The sequence below is a fragment of the Salmo salar genome, chromosome 20 (assembly GCF_965601325.2).
Source record: "Salmo salar chromosome 20, fSalSal1, whole genome shotgun sequence".
Taxonomy (NCBI): Eukaryota; Metazoa; Chordata; class Actinopteri; order Salmoniformes; family Salmonidae; genus Salmo; species Salmo salar.
The window spans coordinates 59,712,484-59,731,052 of NC_138310.1; the positions used below are offsets into that span (position 1 = coordinate 59,712,484).

The window sequence follows — 18,569 nt, forward strand, 5'->3', positions numbered from 1 at the left end:
GACACTACATCACTGCACTCTGGGTTAAATGTGGAAGACACATTTCAGTTGAATGGATTCAGTTGTACAACTGACTAGGTATCCCCTTTCCCTTTCCTATCTTGCTCTTGGTCCTCATCTTTGTCACATTGATTTAGCACCTGTGTGTTCTATCAGTTTCTTTATGAAAATATTTAGTGAACTCCATGACAGTAGCTAAAGCAAGGGGCTATAGCAGCACACAAGTAGACAACAAATGCATGCTGGGCCGGGCATTCTCTGAGCTTGTGAAGTGAGCGCTACTGGAGCGAAATTGGAGCTGGCGAGAAGGCTGACGCTTCCAGCCTTTGGGAATCTCGCTCCACTCCAGCTTCGCTAACATACTCTGGTATGGAGATGAAAGAAGAACAGCACAGCTGTAGCAACACTGCATTCACCCCGTGGAACAGCTCAGAAGATCACCCAGAAAGACCAGCCTTTCATCTGGCAGGATAGCAGCTCTTAAACTGACTCGATCTTCCAACATAGTCACCAACCCTTTCACCCAGCACAGAGCAGACTACTAATACTATTAGAACAATAGCTACCTTAGACAACACAGTGACACATACCATGTCTCAACTACACAAGACACAAAGACACATACAACAACATACCTTGACAGTCACTCACACACCCACCACAGTCTACTATGACAACAGCACCAAAACATCCAGCGCCCACAGGGATGTAAAAACCCTTCTGACTCTGACTTCCCTACATGGCTGCTACCCCTTTAGTTTAAACCCAGTGAACCTTCTAGAATGATGTTTCCGCAGGGGGTTAAAGACATGGGGTGTTACTTCAAGTTGTTTTCAAAAAGCAGACATCACATATGTTCTAAATCAGTGCTGCTACACGGTGAAGACTGGTCCTGATCTCAGAGATACACCAGGGCTTTCCATTTCTTCAACCACCACTGTGATTTACAGACCTGTTCATGGCTGAGAGAAGGATGGGGCAGTGGTCTGGTCTCACAGGGTAGTGGTGTTCCCGTCTCCCCACTACTCCTGACAATAGTACTGCCCAGATCTCAACCTCACCCTGACCCACATGAACCCATTTCTCAAGTCCTGGAAGAGAGGCCTGTACCAGGAAACCTCACGACCCCAGGCAGGGCTGAGAGAACACCTCTACAGATCCTGTCCTTCTACACTCTCCACGGCCCCTCACACCTCTGCCCCACTCAGCCAGCAGCTCCAAACAGAACACAAATCAATCAGCCATGCGTTCTAACGAAATACATACAGTCATCACTCTCAAGCTTTAGCCCCCAGCTCCAGTGTTTCCCCCAACCTCAGCCCCAAACCCCAGTCTGCTCTATAACCCCAGCACCCAGCTCCAGTCCATCCCCCAACCTCAGCCCCAAACCCCAGCCTGCTCTATAACCCCAGCACCCAGCTCCAGTCCATCCCCCAACCTCAGCCCCAAACCCCAGCCTGCTCTATAACCCCAGCACCCAGCTCCGGTCCATCCCCCAACCTCAGCCCCAAACCCCAGCCTGCTCTATAACCCCAGCACCCAGCTCCGGTCCATCCCCCAACCTCAGCCCCAAACCCCAGCCTGCTCTATAACCCCAGCACCCAGCTCGTCCATCCCCCAACCTCAGCCCCAAACCCCAGCCTGCTCTATAACCCCAGCACCCAGCTCCGGTCCATCCCCCAACCTCAGCCCCAAACCCCAGCCTGCTCTATAACCCCAGCACCCAGCTCCGGTCCATCCCCCAACCTCAGCCCCAAACCCCAGCCTGCTCTATAACCCCAGCACCCAGCTCCGGTCCATCCCCCAACCTCAGCCCCAAATTCTACATAAACACTTCCAGGCGCTGGAGTGGGACCATTTTCCCACACATGCTAAAGTTGTTTTGACAGCTATCTTGGAGGCCCTTCACGGAGGAGAGAAAAACATCAACTCTGGCTTTTGGAGATTTCCTTTTTCATTTCAACAAGTCTGTCACCCCTCTCAACACACTGTGTACCACCACCACCCCTCCTCTCTGTTCAGGGATCAGACCAAACGGCGCAAATGGCACCCTATCCCCTATATAGGGCCCATAGGGCTTTGGTCAAAAGTAGTGCACTATGTAGGGAATATGATTCCATTTGGGATGCATCCAGAGTGTAAGTTGTTAACGTTAAGAGATAACTTTAGTAGTTCAGCATGAGGACATAGAAACACTCCCATACCAGACAACTAAGTTCCAGAATAGTGACAGAAGAACTAGCTTCTCAATGACTATACCTAACTCAGTAGTTTTCTTTTCTCAGAAGAGCGAGGACATCAAACATAGCCTTTTTACCTTCTGTTGTTGTTTGTCTAAGAGACAAAGAGCAGATTTATTCAACTGAACATCAGCATGACAAATCCACAGACCTGTGTGAGGCCAGAGAGATATAGAGTAGAGAGGTGTAATACATGTGTGAGGCCAGAGAGATATAGAGTAGAGAGATGTAATACCTGTGTGAGGCCAGAGAGATATAGAGTAGAGAGGTGTAATACCTGTGTGAGGCCAGAGAGATATAGAGTAGAGAGGTGTAATACCTGTGTGAGGCCAGATAGATATAGAGTAGAGAGGTGTAATACCTGTGTGAGGCCAGAGAGATATAGAGTAGAGAGGTGTAATACCTGTGTGAGGCCAGATAGATATAGAGTAGAGAGGTGTAATACCTGTGTGAGGCCAGAGAGATATAGAGTAGAGAGGTGTAATACCTGTGTGAGGCCAGATAGATATAGAGTAGAGAGGTGTAATACCTGTGTGAGGCCAGAGAGATATAGAGTAGAGAGGTGTAATACCTGTGTGAGGCCAGATCGATATAGAGTAGAGAGGTGTAATACCTGTGTGAGGCCAGAGAGATATAGAGTAGAGAGGTGTAATACCTGTGTGAGGCCAGAGAGATATAGAGTAGAGAGGTGTAATACCTGTGTGAGGCCAGAGAGATATAGAGTAGAGAGGTGTAATACCTGTGTGAGGCCAGAGAGATATAGAGTAGAGAGGTGTAATACCTGTGTGAGGCCAGATCGATATAGAGTAGAGAGGTGTAATACCTGTGTGAGGCCAGAGAGATATAGAGTAGAGAGGTGTAATACCTGTGTGAGGCCAGAGAGATATAGAGTAGAGAGGTGTAATACCTGTGTGAGGCCAGATCGATATAGAGTAGAGAGGTGTAATACCTGTGTGAGGCCAGAGAGATATAGAGTAGAGAGGTGTAATACCTGTGTGAGGCCAGAGAGATATAGAGTAGAGAGGTGTAATACCTGTGTGAGGCCAGAGAGATATAGAGTAGAGAGGTGTAATACCTGTCTGAGGCCAGAGAGATATAGAGTAGAGAGGTGTAATACCTGTGTGAGGCCAGAGAGATATAGAGTAGAGAGGTGTAATACCTGTGTGAGGCCAGATAGATATAGAGTAGAGAGGTGTAATACCTTTGTGAGGCCAGAGAGATATAGAGTAGAGAGGTGTAATACCTGTGTGAGGCCAGATAGATATAGAGTAGAGAGGTGTAATACCTTTGTGAGGCCAGAGAGATATAGAGTAGAGAGGTGTAATACCTGTGTGAGGCCAGAGAGATATAGAGTAGAGAGGTGTAATACCTTTGTGAGGCCAGATAGATATAGAGTAGAGAGGTGTAATACCTTTGTGAGGCCAGAGAGATATAGAGTAGAGAGGTGTAATACCTGTGTGAGGCCAGAGAGATATAGAGTAGAGAGGTGTAATACCTGTGTGAGGCCAGATCGATATAGAGTAGAGAGGTGTAATACCTTTGTGAGGCCAGAGAGATATAGAGTAGAGAGGTGTAATACCTGTGTGAGGCCAGAGAGATATAGAGTAGAGAGGTGTAATACCTGTGTGAGGCCAGATAGATATAGAGTAGAGAGGTGTAATACCTGTCTGAGGCCAGAGAGATATAGAGTAGAGAGGTGTAATACCTGTGTGAGGCCAGAGAGATATAGAGTAGAGAGGTGTAATACCTGTGTGAGGCCAGAGAGATATAGAGTAGAGAGGTGTAATACCTGTCTGAGGCCAGAGAGATATAGAGTAGAGAGGTGTAATACCTGTGTGAGGCCAGAGAGATATAGAGTAGAGAGGTGTAATACCTGTGTGAGGCCAGAGAGATATAGAGTAGAGAGGTGTAATACATGTGTGAGGCCAGATAGATATAGAGTAGAGAGGTGTAATACCTGTGTGAGGCCAGAGAGATATAGAGTAGAGAGGTGTAATACCTGTGTGAGGCCAGATAGATATAGAGTAGAGAGGTGTAATACCTGTGTGAGGCCAGAGAGATATAGAGTAGAGAGGTGTAATACCTGTGTGAGGCCAGAGAGATATAGAGTAGAGAGGTGTAATACCTGTGTGAGGCCAGAGAGATATAGAGTAGAGAGGTGTAATACATGTGTGAGGCCAGATAGATATAGAGTAGAGAGGTGTAATACCTGTGTGAGGCCAGAGAGATATAGAGTAGAGAGGTGTAATACCTGTGTGAGGCCAGATAGATATAGAGTAGAGAGGTGTAATACCTGTGTGAGGCCAGAGAGATATAGAGTAGAGAGATGTAATACCTGTGTGAGGCCAGAGAGATATAGAGTAGAGAGGTGTAATACCTGTGTGAGGCCAGAGAGATATAGAGTAGAGAGGTGTAATACCTGTGGCCAGAGGTACTGTATAGGGCAGGCTGTAGAGAGAGAGAGTGTAGAGAGGTACCTGTTGGCATTGGTGGGTCTCTGGGTCCAGATACAGGGAGAGGAAACAGACTCCAGGCAGAGAGAGAGAGATGGTCCCCACACCACACCACCGCAAGCCTGGCTGTCCTCCTGCTACTGCTGCCACCACTACAACAGCCTTACTGACTGTCTCTCTCTCTCTCTCTGTTCTCCCTCTCTCTTCCCTCCTACCTTCCATCCTCAGTCCTGTCTGCTCTGGGATTTATCAGATGTCACTATCCCCCTATCCCCCTCCTCCCTCCCCCTCCCTCTCCTCCCCTCCTCCCCCTCCCTCTCCTCCCCTCCTCCCCCTCCCTCTCCAGTGCAGTATGTAACACAGCTGGGTTCTATGTAGTTAGTAACCTTGTCCTCCTGCTAATGGACATGCATGTGCTCCACTTTGACAGCAGCCCTCTGTAAATCAGTCCCCTATTATAAGCAGTGTGTGTGTGTGTGTGTGTGTGTGTGTGTGTGTGTGTGTGTGTGCGCATGTGTGTGTGTGTGTGTGTGTGTGTGTGTGTGTGTGTGTGTGTGTGTGTGTGTGTGTGTGTCTGTGTGTGAGTGTGTGTGCGCATGTGTGTGTGCGCATGTGTGTGTGCGTGCGTACATAAGGTAATATAATGTTTGTTTCTGGCAATGCTGTTTCCCTGTCATAATGTAAGCCTGTATACTGTAATTGTCCTGTCTTTGATAGCATAGCAAACACTGTCATTTGGTTTTCCATGAGCTGTGTAATACAACTGGAGAAAGATCATCATGAATTACTGACAGACAAACAGACTCTGTTAACTCTGTCCCAGAACCACAGCTATCACACGGACAGGGCTAGGGGATCACACACACACACACACACACACACACACACACACACACACACACACACACACACACACACACACACACACACACACACACACACACACACACACTCTCCATGTGGTAGTGCTGTTACACATCACTACCAGAGGAGGGCAGCAGAACGGATGAACCCAGTGACCTGAGGAAACCGAGTGGAACAGTGACGACAGGCTACTGAATCACCAGGAGGCACAACCAATAACCTCTCATCTCTAACATCTTATTCCATCCTGTTTCTGTTCCAACACATACGCACGCACACACACACATACAAGCACACACACACACAAATACAAACACACACTCCAGCTCAGGTTAATGTAAAGATCAACAGAGCCCTGGACTTCACTTTCAACAGACACAATCACAGTCCTCAGTTAATAAATAATCTTAATAAAGTCCTATTTCAGTAACTGTTACTGAGATATAATGTGTTCATTGTATACATTGTTATTGACTTGATTTGTGACACTTTGTATTGTGGAATTATTTTAGCATTTCCCCTCAGGAATGTGATTGACCTTTGAGTTGAGCTGAGCAGTGAGAATTTTCCAGCCTGGTTCTGTTAATATATGACTTGTGTGTATCGTTACACTGGAAATCAGGTATGTAGTCAATCATTAGCCTGCTCTATGACTGGTCTGGTCTGCACATGACAGTTGTCAGGTTAAACACACAGGCTGTAGGAGAGGCATGACTGCTGCTAACTGGGACCAGGGTTATCATTTAGGCCGTAGCCTGTGCGTCACATCACTTTTCCTATAGATATAGATAAGAAGTCCTTGTCTGCCACCATCAGGGTCGTGTTGAGTAGGGCACAACGTAGGTTCTGTCACAGGCTTTCACGTCACCGTGGAAACCTGGGCTCCCAAGGCTAGGCACATCAGCATCAGAGGCAGCACCATGCTCCACTATAGTCATGAGATCTGACTGTGACATCTGCATACCAGTGATATGGTCATACAGATTACAGTCTGTGTCGTCACTAAGCAGTATGGAACATGATCCTCCCTGTGACACAAAGACACTTAAATAGGTCCTCAGGGAATTTCCCATTAAACAGAATACATCTATTCTGTACCATGAATACATACTGGAGTATTAGACCATGTGTACATGCACATGATAGAGCATTTCATCATGACTCTGGACCTCTGGGTAAACGTGGAGTTGAAATAGGCTCCTTCCTGTTAAGGTATCATTAATATGATCAACATGGCTATATTTTACTGAGGCTCATCGGGGTGTCTAGCAGGCCTGTAGCCTGGTTCTATGATGCATAATAACCCAAGTCATATAGCTGCTGTACACAACCACCAAGTCACGTAATGTACACAACAACCTTGCACCTTCAGTCCACACTGGTAGTTATCATAGTCCTCCTGAGGAGACAGACAGATAGATTCACTCCAGGATATTACTATACAGCTGCCAGGCTGTAACTCCTACCAGTAGGTGAGGTGCCAACAGTGTCCTGAGCCCTGAGACAGAGGGAGAGAGCTAATGGTCTTCACAGAGAGAGAATGGAGCCACTGGCTGCAACAAGAGATTCACAGGGGGGGTCAGAGGGCTGTTCTGAAGGGTCACTAGAGGGTCAGGCTCGGGGGTCAGCTAGTAGGTCAGACTGAACAGGAAGACCTGTACCAAACATAGACCCCTCAGTGAAGACATGAAGAAAACAAACGGTGTCAGCGAGCCAGCCTTTCGTCATGGTTTAGTGTTCTACCACAGTAAAGCACCATTTCAGCCAGTCTTTAAAGCCCAGGCAGCCATCTACAGTATATCACCACTACGGATACAGGTGCAGGTATAGATATAGACATAGGTAGAGATTTAAAGAGATAGAAATATGCAGACAGTTTCTCAGGAATTGAGTCTTGATTAACATACCAGGTCCAAAGCACCAATGTCCACTACTCCAGACATTATCAACGCTAGCGATCTAACCATGACTGTTGCATTAGCTCTGACTTACAGTTGACCAATCTTCTGGCTTCCTCTCTGCTCTGTGGAGACCGAGTATTTTACAATGGGTTTGCCAGTAGAACAACCTCTAAGCAACTTGTAATTAGTATGAAAATAACTTTGGGCGTTAGACTGAGGAATTTAGCAAGGAATTCAAGTAAGCAAATCAAGAATCTAGCAGGAAATTTCCCTCCATGGTGGCATGAAAAGGTCATTGACTGTGGACAGAGGGGGTAGTGTGTACCGGCAGAGGGGGAAAAAGGGGCGGACAAGCACGTGTGTGAGTGTGAGTCTGTGTGTGAGTACAGGGGAATTGGACACAGAGGGCCTATATAGTTACATTTGGGTGTGAAGTGTTGGGTTTTTCCACTACCTTAGTAGCAGAAGCAGCAAATACAGGGAGAGATGCAGTCAGTCTGCTGTACAGATCTAGAGAGACATAGAGTTGGGCTGCAGTAATATTGACAGGAAAGAGACACATTCCTCTAGAATAGAACCCAGGCCTCTTCCCTCATACACATAGGCTGAGTTCCAAATCCTTCATCCTCATATCCTGCTGGAAAGTACCTGGCCTCATCCTCATACCCTGCTGCTGTGGGACTGGCTTCATCTTCCTACCCTGCTGCAGAGAGGCCGGCTTCATCCTCATTCCCTGCTGCAGTGAGGCTTTTCTCATCCTCATACCCTGCTGCAGAGAGGCTGGCCTCATACTCATACCCTGCTGCAGAATCAAAGGCTAATTCCTTCACTCTGTGGGGCAGGAAAAACCTGATAGATATTGGACCACAGTCACTGCTTTATAGCACTAGAGGTTCTGGGGGGGGGGGGGCAGTGCCCCTGTGACAACAAGTCTGGACCTCCTAAATGTGGAGTTTGAAATAATTTTTGTGAAGAAAACGATATGACAACAATAACGCCTAATGTAACTGGTCCCTCTAACAGTACAACTGGCCCCAGCTTGGCCCCCCCAGTTGAAATGGTCTAGAACCGTCACTGCTCTATAGGCCTACTCTGCCAAACCTTTAGATAATGCATAACGGGTTTGGGAATGTCGTACACTGTAGCAACTCACTTGTATGGTATGGCTACAGCAGTTGAATAGGACCCACAAACACTCCCACACATCCGTAGCTGGAGTGTCACTGCAATGCCATCAGATGGGAAGCATGACTAAGATCGCTGGACAAGCTTCCCTGGAATTTTGGGGGAAACTATACAAACTCCCAGTAGCTCCCAGTCACTCCCTCCCACAGTCTGTTACACTACCCGCCACTATGGCCTGGTAACCCCCAGACCTGGTTTCAAATAGTATTTGCAATGTTTCCAATACTTTGAGCGTTTGTTCTAGCCTGCATGATAGAAGAGGTTTGCAGGTTTTTTGCACTATTGGTCCATTAAGCCAGGTAAGCTCAATCAAGCACAGATAAAGTATTTAAAATGATTTCAAATAGTATTTGAACCCAGATGTGGTACCACAGTCCCTCCCTCTCCTAGCCTGCTATGTCAATGGAGCTGGTCCACTGGAGACAGGCCACAACAGGGCATGGAGAAGGTCAGTTCACTGGACAGACTCTAACACCACTGTCTGTGACAAAAAGTTCAGTGCATTCATAGTACCCACACTTTATGGGCCAGTTTAGCAGACATCCTGGAATAAATAGCATGCTCAATGAAGAATGTCCATTGAAACAGTGTTTTAGTCCATGTCCAGGAAACCAGCCCTATATGTTTGTAATGTGTGTTATGTAAAGCCTGTGACATCTCGATGGATCAATAAAGTTCATTCTGGGGACAAAGTCAGACCTTCATAATGTACCGTGGGGCCCGGTATTATTGGATCCCTTGATAAAGATGGGCAAAAAAACTGTATTTTTTATTATACAAATAATGGGAGAGACATATGTATTATTGTCATATACACTGGATAGGTGCAGTGAATGTGTTGTTTTACAGGGTCAGCCAAAGTAGTATGGCGCCTTGCTCAAGGGCACATGGATAGATTTTTCACCTTGTCGGTTCGGGTATCCGACCTCTCAATTACTGGACCAACGTTCTAACCGCTAGGCTACCTGCCGCCCACACTGCCTGGAGTTTGATAAACGGCATTGGCACTTGGATCGGAACCGGTGCTATGGTCAGATGACATGAAAATAGAGCTCTTTGGCCACACCAGTGGTGGGTTTGGCGTTGCAAAACAGAATCATATGCAGAAAAGGTCCTCATACCTACAGTAAAATAGGGTGGTGGATTTTTGATGTTATGGGGCTATTTTGCTTCCACTGGTCTTGGGGACCTTGTCAAGGTCAACAGCATCATGAACTTTACCAAGTGGATCTTCCAGCATGTCAATAACCCCAAGCTCTAATCAAAATCCACAAAGAAATGGTTAATTGACCACAAAATGTACATTTTGCTATGGCCATCTCAGTCCCCAGACTTAAACCCCATTGAAAACCTGTGGTTTGAATTGAAGAGGGCAGTCCATAAGCGCAGTCAAAGGATATCAAGGATCTGGAACGATTCTGTATGGAGGAATGATCTAAGATCCCTCCCAATGTGTTCTCCAGTCTCATAAAACATTAGAGAAAAAGGCTCAGCGTCGTTATCCTCTCAAGGGGAGGATGCTGGAGTATTGACAACAGGGGTGCAGATAATTTTGACCCATATCTTGAGATTTTTTTGCATTACTTTCTCTGAGCAATTGTATTAGTACAAAATAATATCATTTTCCATCTTTTTTTTCATACAATATCAGTATTTGTTTTATTCATTTTATACATGCCTTATAAGCGAATAATAATGTGTGAGGTTTACAAAGGACAAAGCAAATATTACGTTTCTAGGGTTGACAATCTCTATTCTTAACCCTAAGCCTAAGAATATGATTCCACAAAGTAAATGCCTTCTCCTATGTGTTAAGATACAATAGGTGTTTATAGCAGGGAAAAAGGGTTATCTTCTCAACAGAGAGAGCCTTTAAGATCATTTCCATGACTGTGACAGCCATGAGTCATATAAGGATTAGACTTATGTTGACAAAAAGAAAAGTTAGATCCAATACGACAACATACCATATTTTCTGCTATCATCATCTCTGACCTAAATAGCTGACACATACCAGACAGCTTTGATCTGAGCAGTCAGACCCAGACACATGATTCTACAGGCCTCTTCCTCCTCTACCCAAGGTCATCACGATAACTCCACATGAAACAGAGCTGAAACATACCTCCACAGAACCACACAGTCTAGTTGCATCAATCAGTCAAACAACAATAACTCCAGTGTCTCGCCTCTCTATCTGTCGATCTGTCTGTCTGTCCACAAAAACAGCTAAACATGAATCCACTGACTCCTCTGAGATGTTGGAGGCCAGCTATCTATCTCACTCTGAGAATACAGACAGTGTATATTATGACTCCTGCCAGGGACAGTGACTAAATGAGGACTAAACTCTTCCTGAGGCTTTACTGCTGACTGATGGAGAGTTCTCTGCTCTACTCTGAGGTGAAATGTGGCCAAGCTTCGATCCAGTTTCTGGGCCCACAGCCTGCCTCTCACACCTGCAGGGGGAGGAGGAGGGGAGACCCACCTACATCACCTCTGTTGTAATGCATACCCCCTCTCCCAAACATGCTCCACCCTCAGCTAAGCCATCCACAGCACTCTGGGTAAAAGACAAAAGACACAGGGAGGAACAGGGAAGGACTGCAGCTCCTCTCCTCTCAGGTCAAACTCTCTCTGTGGACTCATGTTGGACATAACAGAACCCTAATGACAGACCTGAAGACAGGGAACACAGACACAGACACAGACACACAGACACACACAGACACACAGACACAGACACACACACAGACACACAGGCACACATAGTTGACTAATCCTGTGAGCAGATAACAGCAGCAGAGTAACGAAGGCTGAAGGTCAAGTCAGTCATTGTTTGACCATAAACTCATTCATATTGCTTACTGTGCTGGCTATTGCCAGGGACATTATCTTCTAGTCACATAGATCTTATTGCTTAATCAGTTCGTTAGTTTCTCTATTGTATTGCTACAGTGCCTTCAGAAAGTATTTATAAGCCTTGACTTATTCCACATTTTGTTATACCCCCTGTCTGGGGGTATCATCGGATGGGGCCACAGTGTCTTCTGATCCCTCCTGTCTCAGCCTCCAGTATTTATGCTGCAGTAGTTTATGTGTCGGGGGGCTAGGGTCAGTCTGTTACATCTGGAGTATTTCTCTTGTCTTATCCGGTGTCCTGTGTGAATTTAAATATGCTCTCTCTAATTCTCTCTTTCTCTCTTTCTGTCTTTCTCTCGGAGGACCTGAGCCCTAGGACCATGCCTCAGGACTACCTGGTATGATGAATCCTTGCTGTCCCCAGTCCACCTGGCCGTGCTGCTGCTCCAGTTTCAACTGTTCTGCCTGCGGCTATGGAACCCTGACCTGTTCACCGGACGTGCTTGTTGCACCCTCGACAACTACTATGATTATTATTATTTGACCATGCTGGTCATTTATGAACATTTTAACATCTTGACCATGTTCTGTTATAATATCCACCCTGCACAGCCAGAAGAGGACTGGCCACCCCTCATAGCCTGGTTCCTCTCTAGGTTTCTTCCTAGGTTTTTGTCCTTTCTAGGGAGTTTTTCCTAGGAAGTTTTTCCTTGCCACCGTGCTTCTTTCACATGCATTGCTTGCTGTTTGGGGTTTTAGGCTGGGTTTCTGTACAGCACTTTGAGATATCAGCTGATGTACGAAGGGCTATATAAATAAATTTGATTTGATTTGATTTTGATTTATAGCCTGAATTCAAAATGGATTAAAGAGTTTTTTATTTCTCACTTATTTACACACAATACCTCCATAATGAAAAAGTGAAAACATGTTTTTCAAAATGTTTGCAAATGTATTGAAAATGAACTACAGAAATATCTAATTTACATAAGTATTCACACCCCTGAGTCAATACATGTTAGAATCACCTTCGGCAGCGAGAATCAATCAATCAATCAAATTTATTTATAAAGCCCTTCTTACATCAGCTGATGTCACAAAGTGCTGTAGAGAAACCCAGCCTAAAACCCAAAACAGCAAGCAATGCAGGTGTAGAAGCATGAACAGCTATGAGTCTTTCTGGGTATGTCGCTAAGAACTTGGATTGTACAATATTTGTACATTATTCTTTAAAGAATTCTTCAAGCTCTGTCAAGTTGGTTGTTGATCATTGCTAGAAAGTCATTTTCAAGTCTTGCCATATATTTTCAAGCCGATTGAAGTCAAAACTGTGACTAGGCCACTGAGGAACATTCAATGTCGTCTTGGTAGGCAACTCCAGCGTATATTTGGACTTGTGATTTAGGTTATTGTCCTGCTGAAAGATGAATTTGTCTCCCAGTGTCTTGTGGAAAACAAACTGAACCAGGTTTTCCTCTAGGATTTTGCCTTTGCTTAGCTCTATTCCATAGATTTTTATCCTAAACAACTCCCTAGTCCTTCCCGATGACAAGCATACCCATAACATGATGCACCCACCACCATGCTTGAAAATATGAAGAGTGGTACTCAGTGATGTGTTTTGTTGGATTTGCCACAAACATAACGATGTTGTTGATCCAGTCCCCATTGGCCTTATGGTGAAATCCCTGAGTGATTTCCTTCCTCTCTGGCAACTGAGTTAGGAAGGACGCTTGTATCTTTGAAGTTAATGGATACAACATCCAAAGTGTAACTAACACCATGCTCAAAGGGATATTCAATGTCTGCTTTTTTTTAACCATCTACCATAGGTGCCCCACTTTGCGAGGAATTGGAAAACCTCCCTGGTCTTTGTGGTTGAATCTGTATTTGAAATTCACTGCTTGACTGAGGGACCTTACAGATAATTGTATATGTGAGGTACAGAGATGAGGTAGTCATTCAGAAATCATGTTAAACACTATTAATGCACACAGAGTGAGTCCATGCAACTTATTATGTGACTTGTTAAGCAAATGTTTACTCCTGAACGTATTTAGTCTTGCAATAACAATGGGGTTGAATATTTATTGACTCAATACATTTCAGCTTTAAGTGTTTAATTAATTTGTAAACATTTCTAAAAACATAATTCTACTTTGACATTATCAGGTATTGTGTGTAGGCCAGTGACACAAAATCTATAATGAATGAATTTTAAATTCAGGCTGTTAAACAACAAAATGTGGAACAAGTCAAGTGGTGTGAATACTTTCTGAAGGTGGGGCTGATAAGGAATAGCGTTTCATGCTCCCAACACACTGGGCTTACTGTGTTGCCTTAACTTGTGTATCTTATTTAGGATCAATACAACAACACAGCTACCACACCAAATGACACATTGTCTTACATACCTAGGGAATAGAGCACATAATCAACCCTCTGGAATGTAGGAACACTGTGGTGTGCTAGTCTAGAACAACAATATTAGTCACCCTTTACACAGCTTGCTAAATGTGTTATTAAGTTAAGCAACACTAGAGTTACTTCCTGACTGACAGAGTCCAGCACCTTGCCATGTCCTTACACACTGACAGACACTAGCTAGCGCTCATGTCCTCACACACACACTAGCAGAGCGGGGCTGCTGCTAGATCAAGCTATAGGCTGATTAGATAACCACGACAGACTATGGCTCTCTGTCGCTGAATTTCACAGAGGAACTAGGAACTATCTGATTGTCCTTCACAATGTCAGTCTTCACCAGCCTTCATATGGTCAACATCCACCATCATAATACTATGAGTGTCCAGAAGTGCTCATACTTAGAGGTTCCACCACCACTCCTACTACAGTATCTACTCAACTAGCTCTAGTCCTGGGCGTTACGTGTGTCTTGCTGAAGCTTAAGGCTGTCAGCAAGCAGTACATAACACCCTGAACCAGAGCTATCACTCCTCCTCCTACCTCCAGCTATCCTCCGGAGTAGCTGTTGCCGGGCAATGATGCGTCCCAGGCGGTATCCGGAGCGACGGCGGTGGTGGTCCATCCTTAGGTAGATATCCTGGCTCTCTTGGGTCATACTGCCCAGACAGTCCTGGCTGTCCTGACTCATACTGCTGCCCAGACACTCACTGCCCGGCCCCTGGGGCTCAGAGTCTCTGTAAGACAGATCCCTGTACATGACTACTACTACAGCACTGGCACTGCTAGACTGACACACACACACACACACACACACACTACACTGGCCCCTGACCGATAAACACACTCTCTCAGACAGGATCCAGCAGCAGAAGGCTTCACATCCAGGCGCTAGCAGCCCAGTGTGATCTGAAAGGCTGGGGCTCGGAAGGAGAGCTGAGAGGCTAGAGGGGAGGGAGGAGGAGTGCCAGCACAACACTACACCTCTCCAGGTCAGGTGACCAGACAGCAGCAGCCAGTGGCAGATCAGTACTTGGAGTACTGCCCACCTTGCTGAGAGGAACCGACTGAAAGCCTGAACGCTGGTCTGGAGGGAAATATAAATACCAGAAGAAAGCCTGTGAACTGAGTAAGCACAGAGAGGAGGGAGGCAGGAGGACAAGACAGGGAGGAGGAAATGGGAGGGCTTAGAATAACAGTATTGTTAGGACCCGCCCTGCCCAAAACAATCCTACGCTGTGGAGTGTGGACCTGCACACAGGTGCCAAGTTTAGTCAGGACAAGTGTGTCTCTTTGCCATGCTGAGGAGACAGAGGAAAAAGAATGAAAAGAGTGAAGAGAAGGAGAGAGATGAATGAGAGGGAGAATGCTAATATCTCCTCCCCACCCCCACCATTCCACAACAACCCCCTCCCCACCCCCAGGCCCCTGCCCACGCCCATTCTCCAACACCACTCCCCGCCCGTCTCCATTCACAGTGGGGGTCAACAGGACAGGAAGCCTGTGGCACCTTGTGAAGAAGAAACTATTGAGCCTAAACACCTGGATTATAATGAATCTCAACTCTACACAACTGGTTAATACAGACCCTAATAAGCTTTCTGGTTCATTAAAACAGCCCCACTACAATAGCCCGAGTGTCAGACTGTTTCTGCTCTCTTGCCAACTCCTTATGGAACTGTCATACCAAAATGTTTGGCTTGACAATGACAATCGAGTAGGTAAGAGCACTAAACAGATCTTGGACCAGGCTACCGCCGCAACACTTGAGAATGAGATATGATGATAAGATACAGTTGTCAACAGTGAAGTTGACAACAGTGAACTAAATAGTAATAAAAGTAGATTTTGAGACTTGATAACCTTCCAGTAGTGTTTTTGCGTTTGGAACAGGATGGAACAACAGAAGTCATCATTCACACTTAAAATAGAGTCCACATCCTAACAGAACAGACCCACTCACTCCCCGTCACCACTCTGGTGGTGTCCACCCTCTCAACACACAGCCTGCCTGTGTCCTGCAGCACAGGGCTCCACATGGGACTGGAACAGGACAGGGGCAGGAGTAGGACTGGGGCTGCTAGTAAGCACACCACCAAGCTAAACAGCCTCCCAAATGGCACCCTATTCCCTTTAGTGCTCTGGTCAAAAGTAGTGCACTATATTGGGAATAGGGTGGTGCCATTTGGGATGCGCCAAACAGTCAAACAGCCCCTGTCCCTCTGGCTGGCAAGACCCTCCCTGGGCAACAAAGACCACCATTCACCCCTAGCTCACTTCAGAGCCCCCCAACCCTCTGCATGCGTTCATGCACTACCTCTGGCTTTGACTGGCTACACCAGGAGCTGTTACACTGTGGTACTGTGGATAAGCTGTTTGTTGAGGTATTGGGTGGTGCTGTGACATTGTGCAAATTATTTTGTGTGTTGACTCTACTGTTAATCACAGACGCACCCACACCCACACCCACACCCACACACACACACACACACACACACACACACACACACACACACACACACACACACACACACACACACACACACACACACACACACACAGGGTGTTAGTTCCTGGAAGTGAGGGGGTGGAGGTCCCTGTCTCTAGTGTGTTGGGTGGCTGCACTGTTCTGAGCGTTCCTGTAGTCTGAGCTATGTGGTGCTAGGTGCTCTGTGGTGCTAGGTACTCTGTGGTGCTAGGTGCTCTGTGGTGCTAGGTGCTCTGTGGTGCTAGGTTGGAGGTAGTATTACTAGGTGGCTGGAACCAGGACTGATCAGAGAATAGAGTCAAATGGGTAAATGTTTAGGCTCTGGTCTGGTTTGATGTGGCGAGTGACTCAGAGATAGACGCTGGTAGCCCTGCATGGCTCTGGCTTTGGTCTGGCTCCTGTCCTGTGGTAGCCTCAGAATGACGGATGAATTCCACCCCATGATCTAAATAATGAACCCTTTGGACTGGGTCTGATGCTGGGCTGCAGTAGGAATGTCCTCTTTGATTCTAAGAACTGAGGACATTTCAGAGAGAGAAACCCTAGGACAGATATGAATGTAGCAGGTGCTTTCACTTTGAGGACACAGCAACTGCAGTCTTGGCTGGGAGTCTCTTATTCATGCCAAGCACATGTTCAGAGCAGGTGCTAACTGAAGAGAGCCTATATCCCTCATTATAAAGTGGGTGGTTCGAGCCCTGAAAGCTATATCAGTGTGTTGTTGGTGGTATATCAGACTGAATACCACGGGTATGACAAAACAGCTCTAATTACGTTGGTGACCACCTCGGGGGGTTGTGATATTTGGCCAATATACCATGGCTAAGGGCGGTGTCCAGGCACTCCGCGTTGCATCGTGCATAAAAATATATACCACACCTCCTCAGGCCTTATTGCTTAAACGACCCTCAATATCAGCCAGGTCTTCTCATGGAGCTGGATTATAGGACATGTAACTATTGTTTATGTAATAGATGTTAGAATTACTCCTCAGTAAAAACACAACCAACAGGCATCTCTATGACCAGACCATTGCCAAAGAGGTGCTGGTACTCAGTGGTCTCATAGAAATGTAATAGATGTGTTAGAATTATGACTCATTATGACAGTTAAAAGCAGTCAGCCAGGTCTGATCAACGCATGCACACACACAGGCCAGACACTCAGCTATATCCAGCCCAGCCCATAAACGGCCCCTCATTGTTTAGAGTGCTTCTAAACAGACAGCAGGCCAAGGCTAGTAGGAGGTCCAATTGCTGGGCTGCTAGATGCATGGCACCATGGCATATCACCAGGATACAAATATGGAATAGAATGTTGGATTAATGTGTCAACCTTTCAAACAACGCAGCAACAATGAAGCAACAATGCAGCCACAGGGCTCTAAAGGCAGTTAAATCAGAGAGGGGTCTCAGTACTGCACAGTTGAGATGGACTGACAGGGTTTAAACAAAATGAAATACACAGAAACAGAGATAGACATGCTTCTAAAACAAGACAAAGACAATATTGTGAAGGATGATCACACATAGCACCTACAGTATAGTGTAGCAATAAAATATGCTTCTAGCAGAGGTTTCCCGGACACAGATTAAGCCTAGTCCTGGACTAAAAACCAAACTCAATGGAAAATCTCCATTGAAAGTGCTATATAGTCTAGGACTGTGTCCGGGAAACCGGCCCATAGCGATGCAATAAGAAGACAGGTGCACCAATCTGATTCAATTACCATCTCCAGGGACAGTTGAGATCAACTTCCATCACATAACATTATAACATAATTATAACAGTGAAATACAGATGGAGAATGGAATCCCTCTCAGATATTTCATAACCTACTAGACTACTGGACTGTCCTACTGTATGGATAATTTGACAGGCACCACCTAGTGGTGTACTCGACTCTCTACACACACAGACCATGCTTCAGCAGCTCCTTGGAAAATACAATATCATTCTCCCAGCAAGCAGCACCAGCTGTATTTTAAATCTGACAGAAAGGAACCTGAAGGAAATAACTATCAGTGGATGTCCCAAATGGCATCTTATTCTCTGTATAGTGCTCTACATTTTACCAGAACCGTATAGGCCCTTGTCAAAAGTTGTGCACTATATAGGGAATGATATTTGGGATGAATAATCTTCACATTTG

The 18,569-nt window shown here is 45.8% G+C and overlaps 1 protein-coding gene across 3 annotated transcripts in view; it reads right to left on the reverse strand.

The window, feature by feature from the left end:
* LOC106580986 (stAR-related lipid transfer protein 13) overlaps nucleotides 1-18,569 on the reverse strand; it is a 104,056-nt gene that overhangs the window by 24,371 nt on the left and 61,116 nt on the right. Inside the window, exon 1 of one of the 3 annotated variants that reach the window (XM_045703703.2) lies at nucleotides 14,473-14,874. The exons of the other annotated variants lie outside the window; for them this stretch is intronic. Coding sequence (XP_045559659.2) covers nucleotides 14,473-14,689 — 217 coding nt within the window. The 5' untranslated portion in view covers nucleotides 14,690-14,874. Of the gene's footprint in view, nucleotides 1-14,472; nucleotides 14,875-18,569 lie in introns of those variants that run through there. 3 annotated transcript variants of the gene reach the window in all.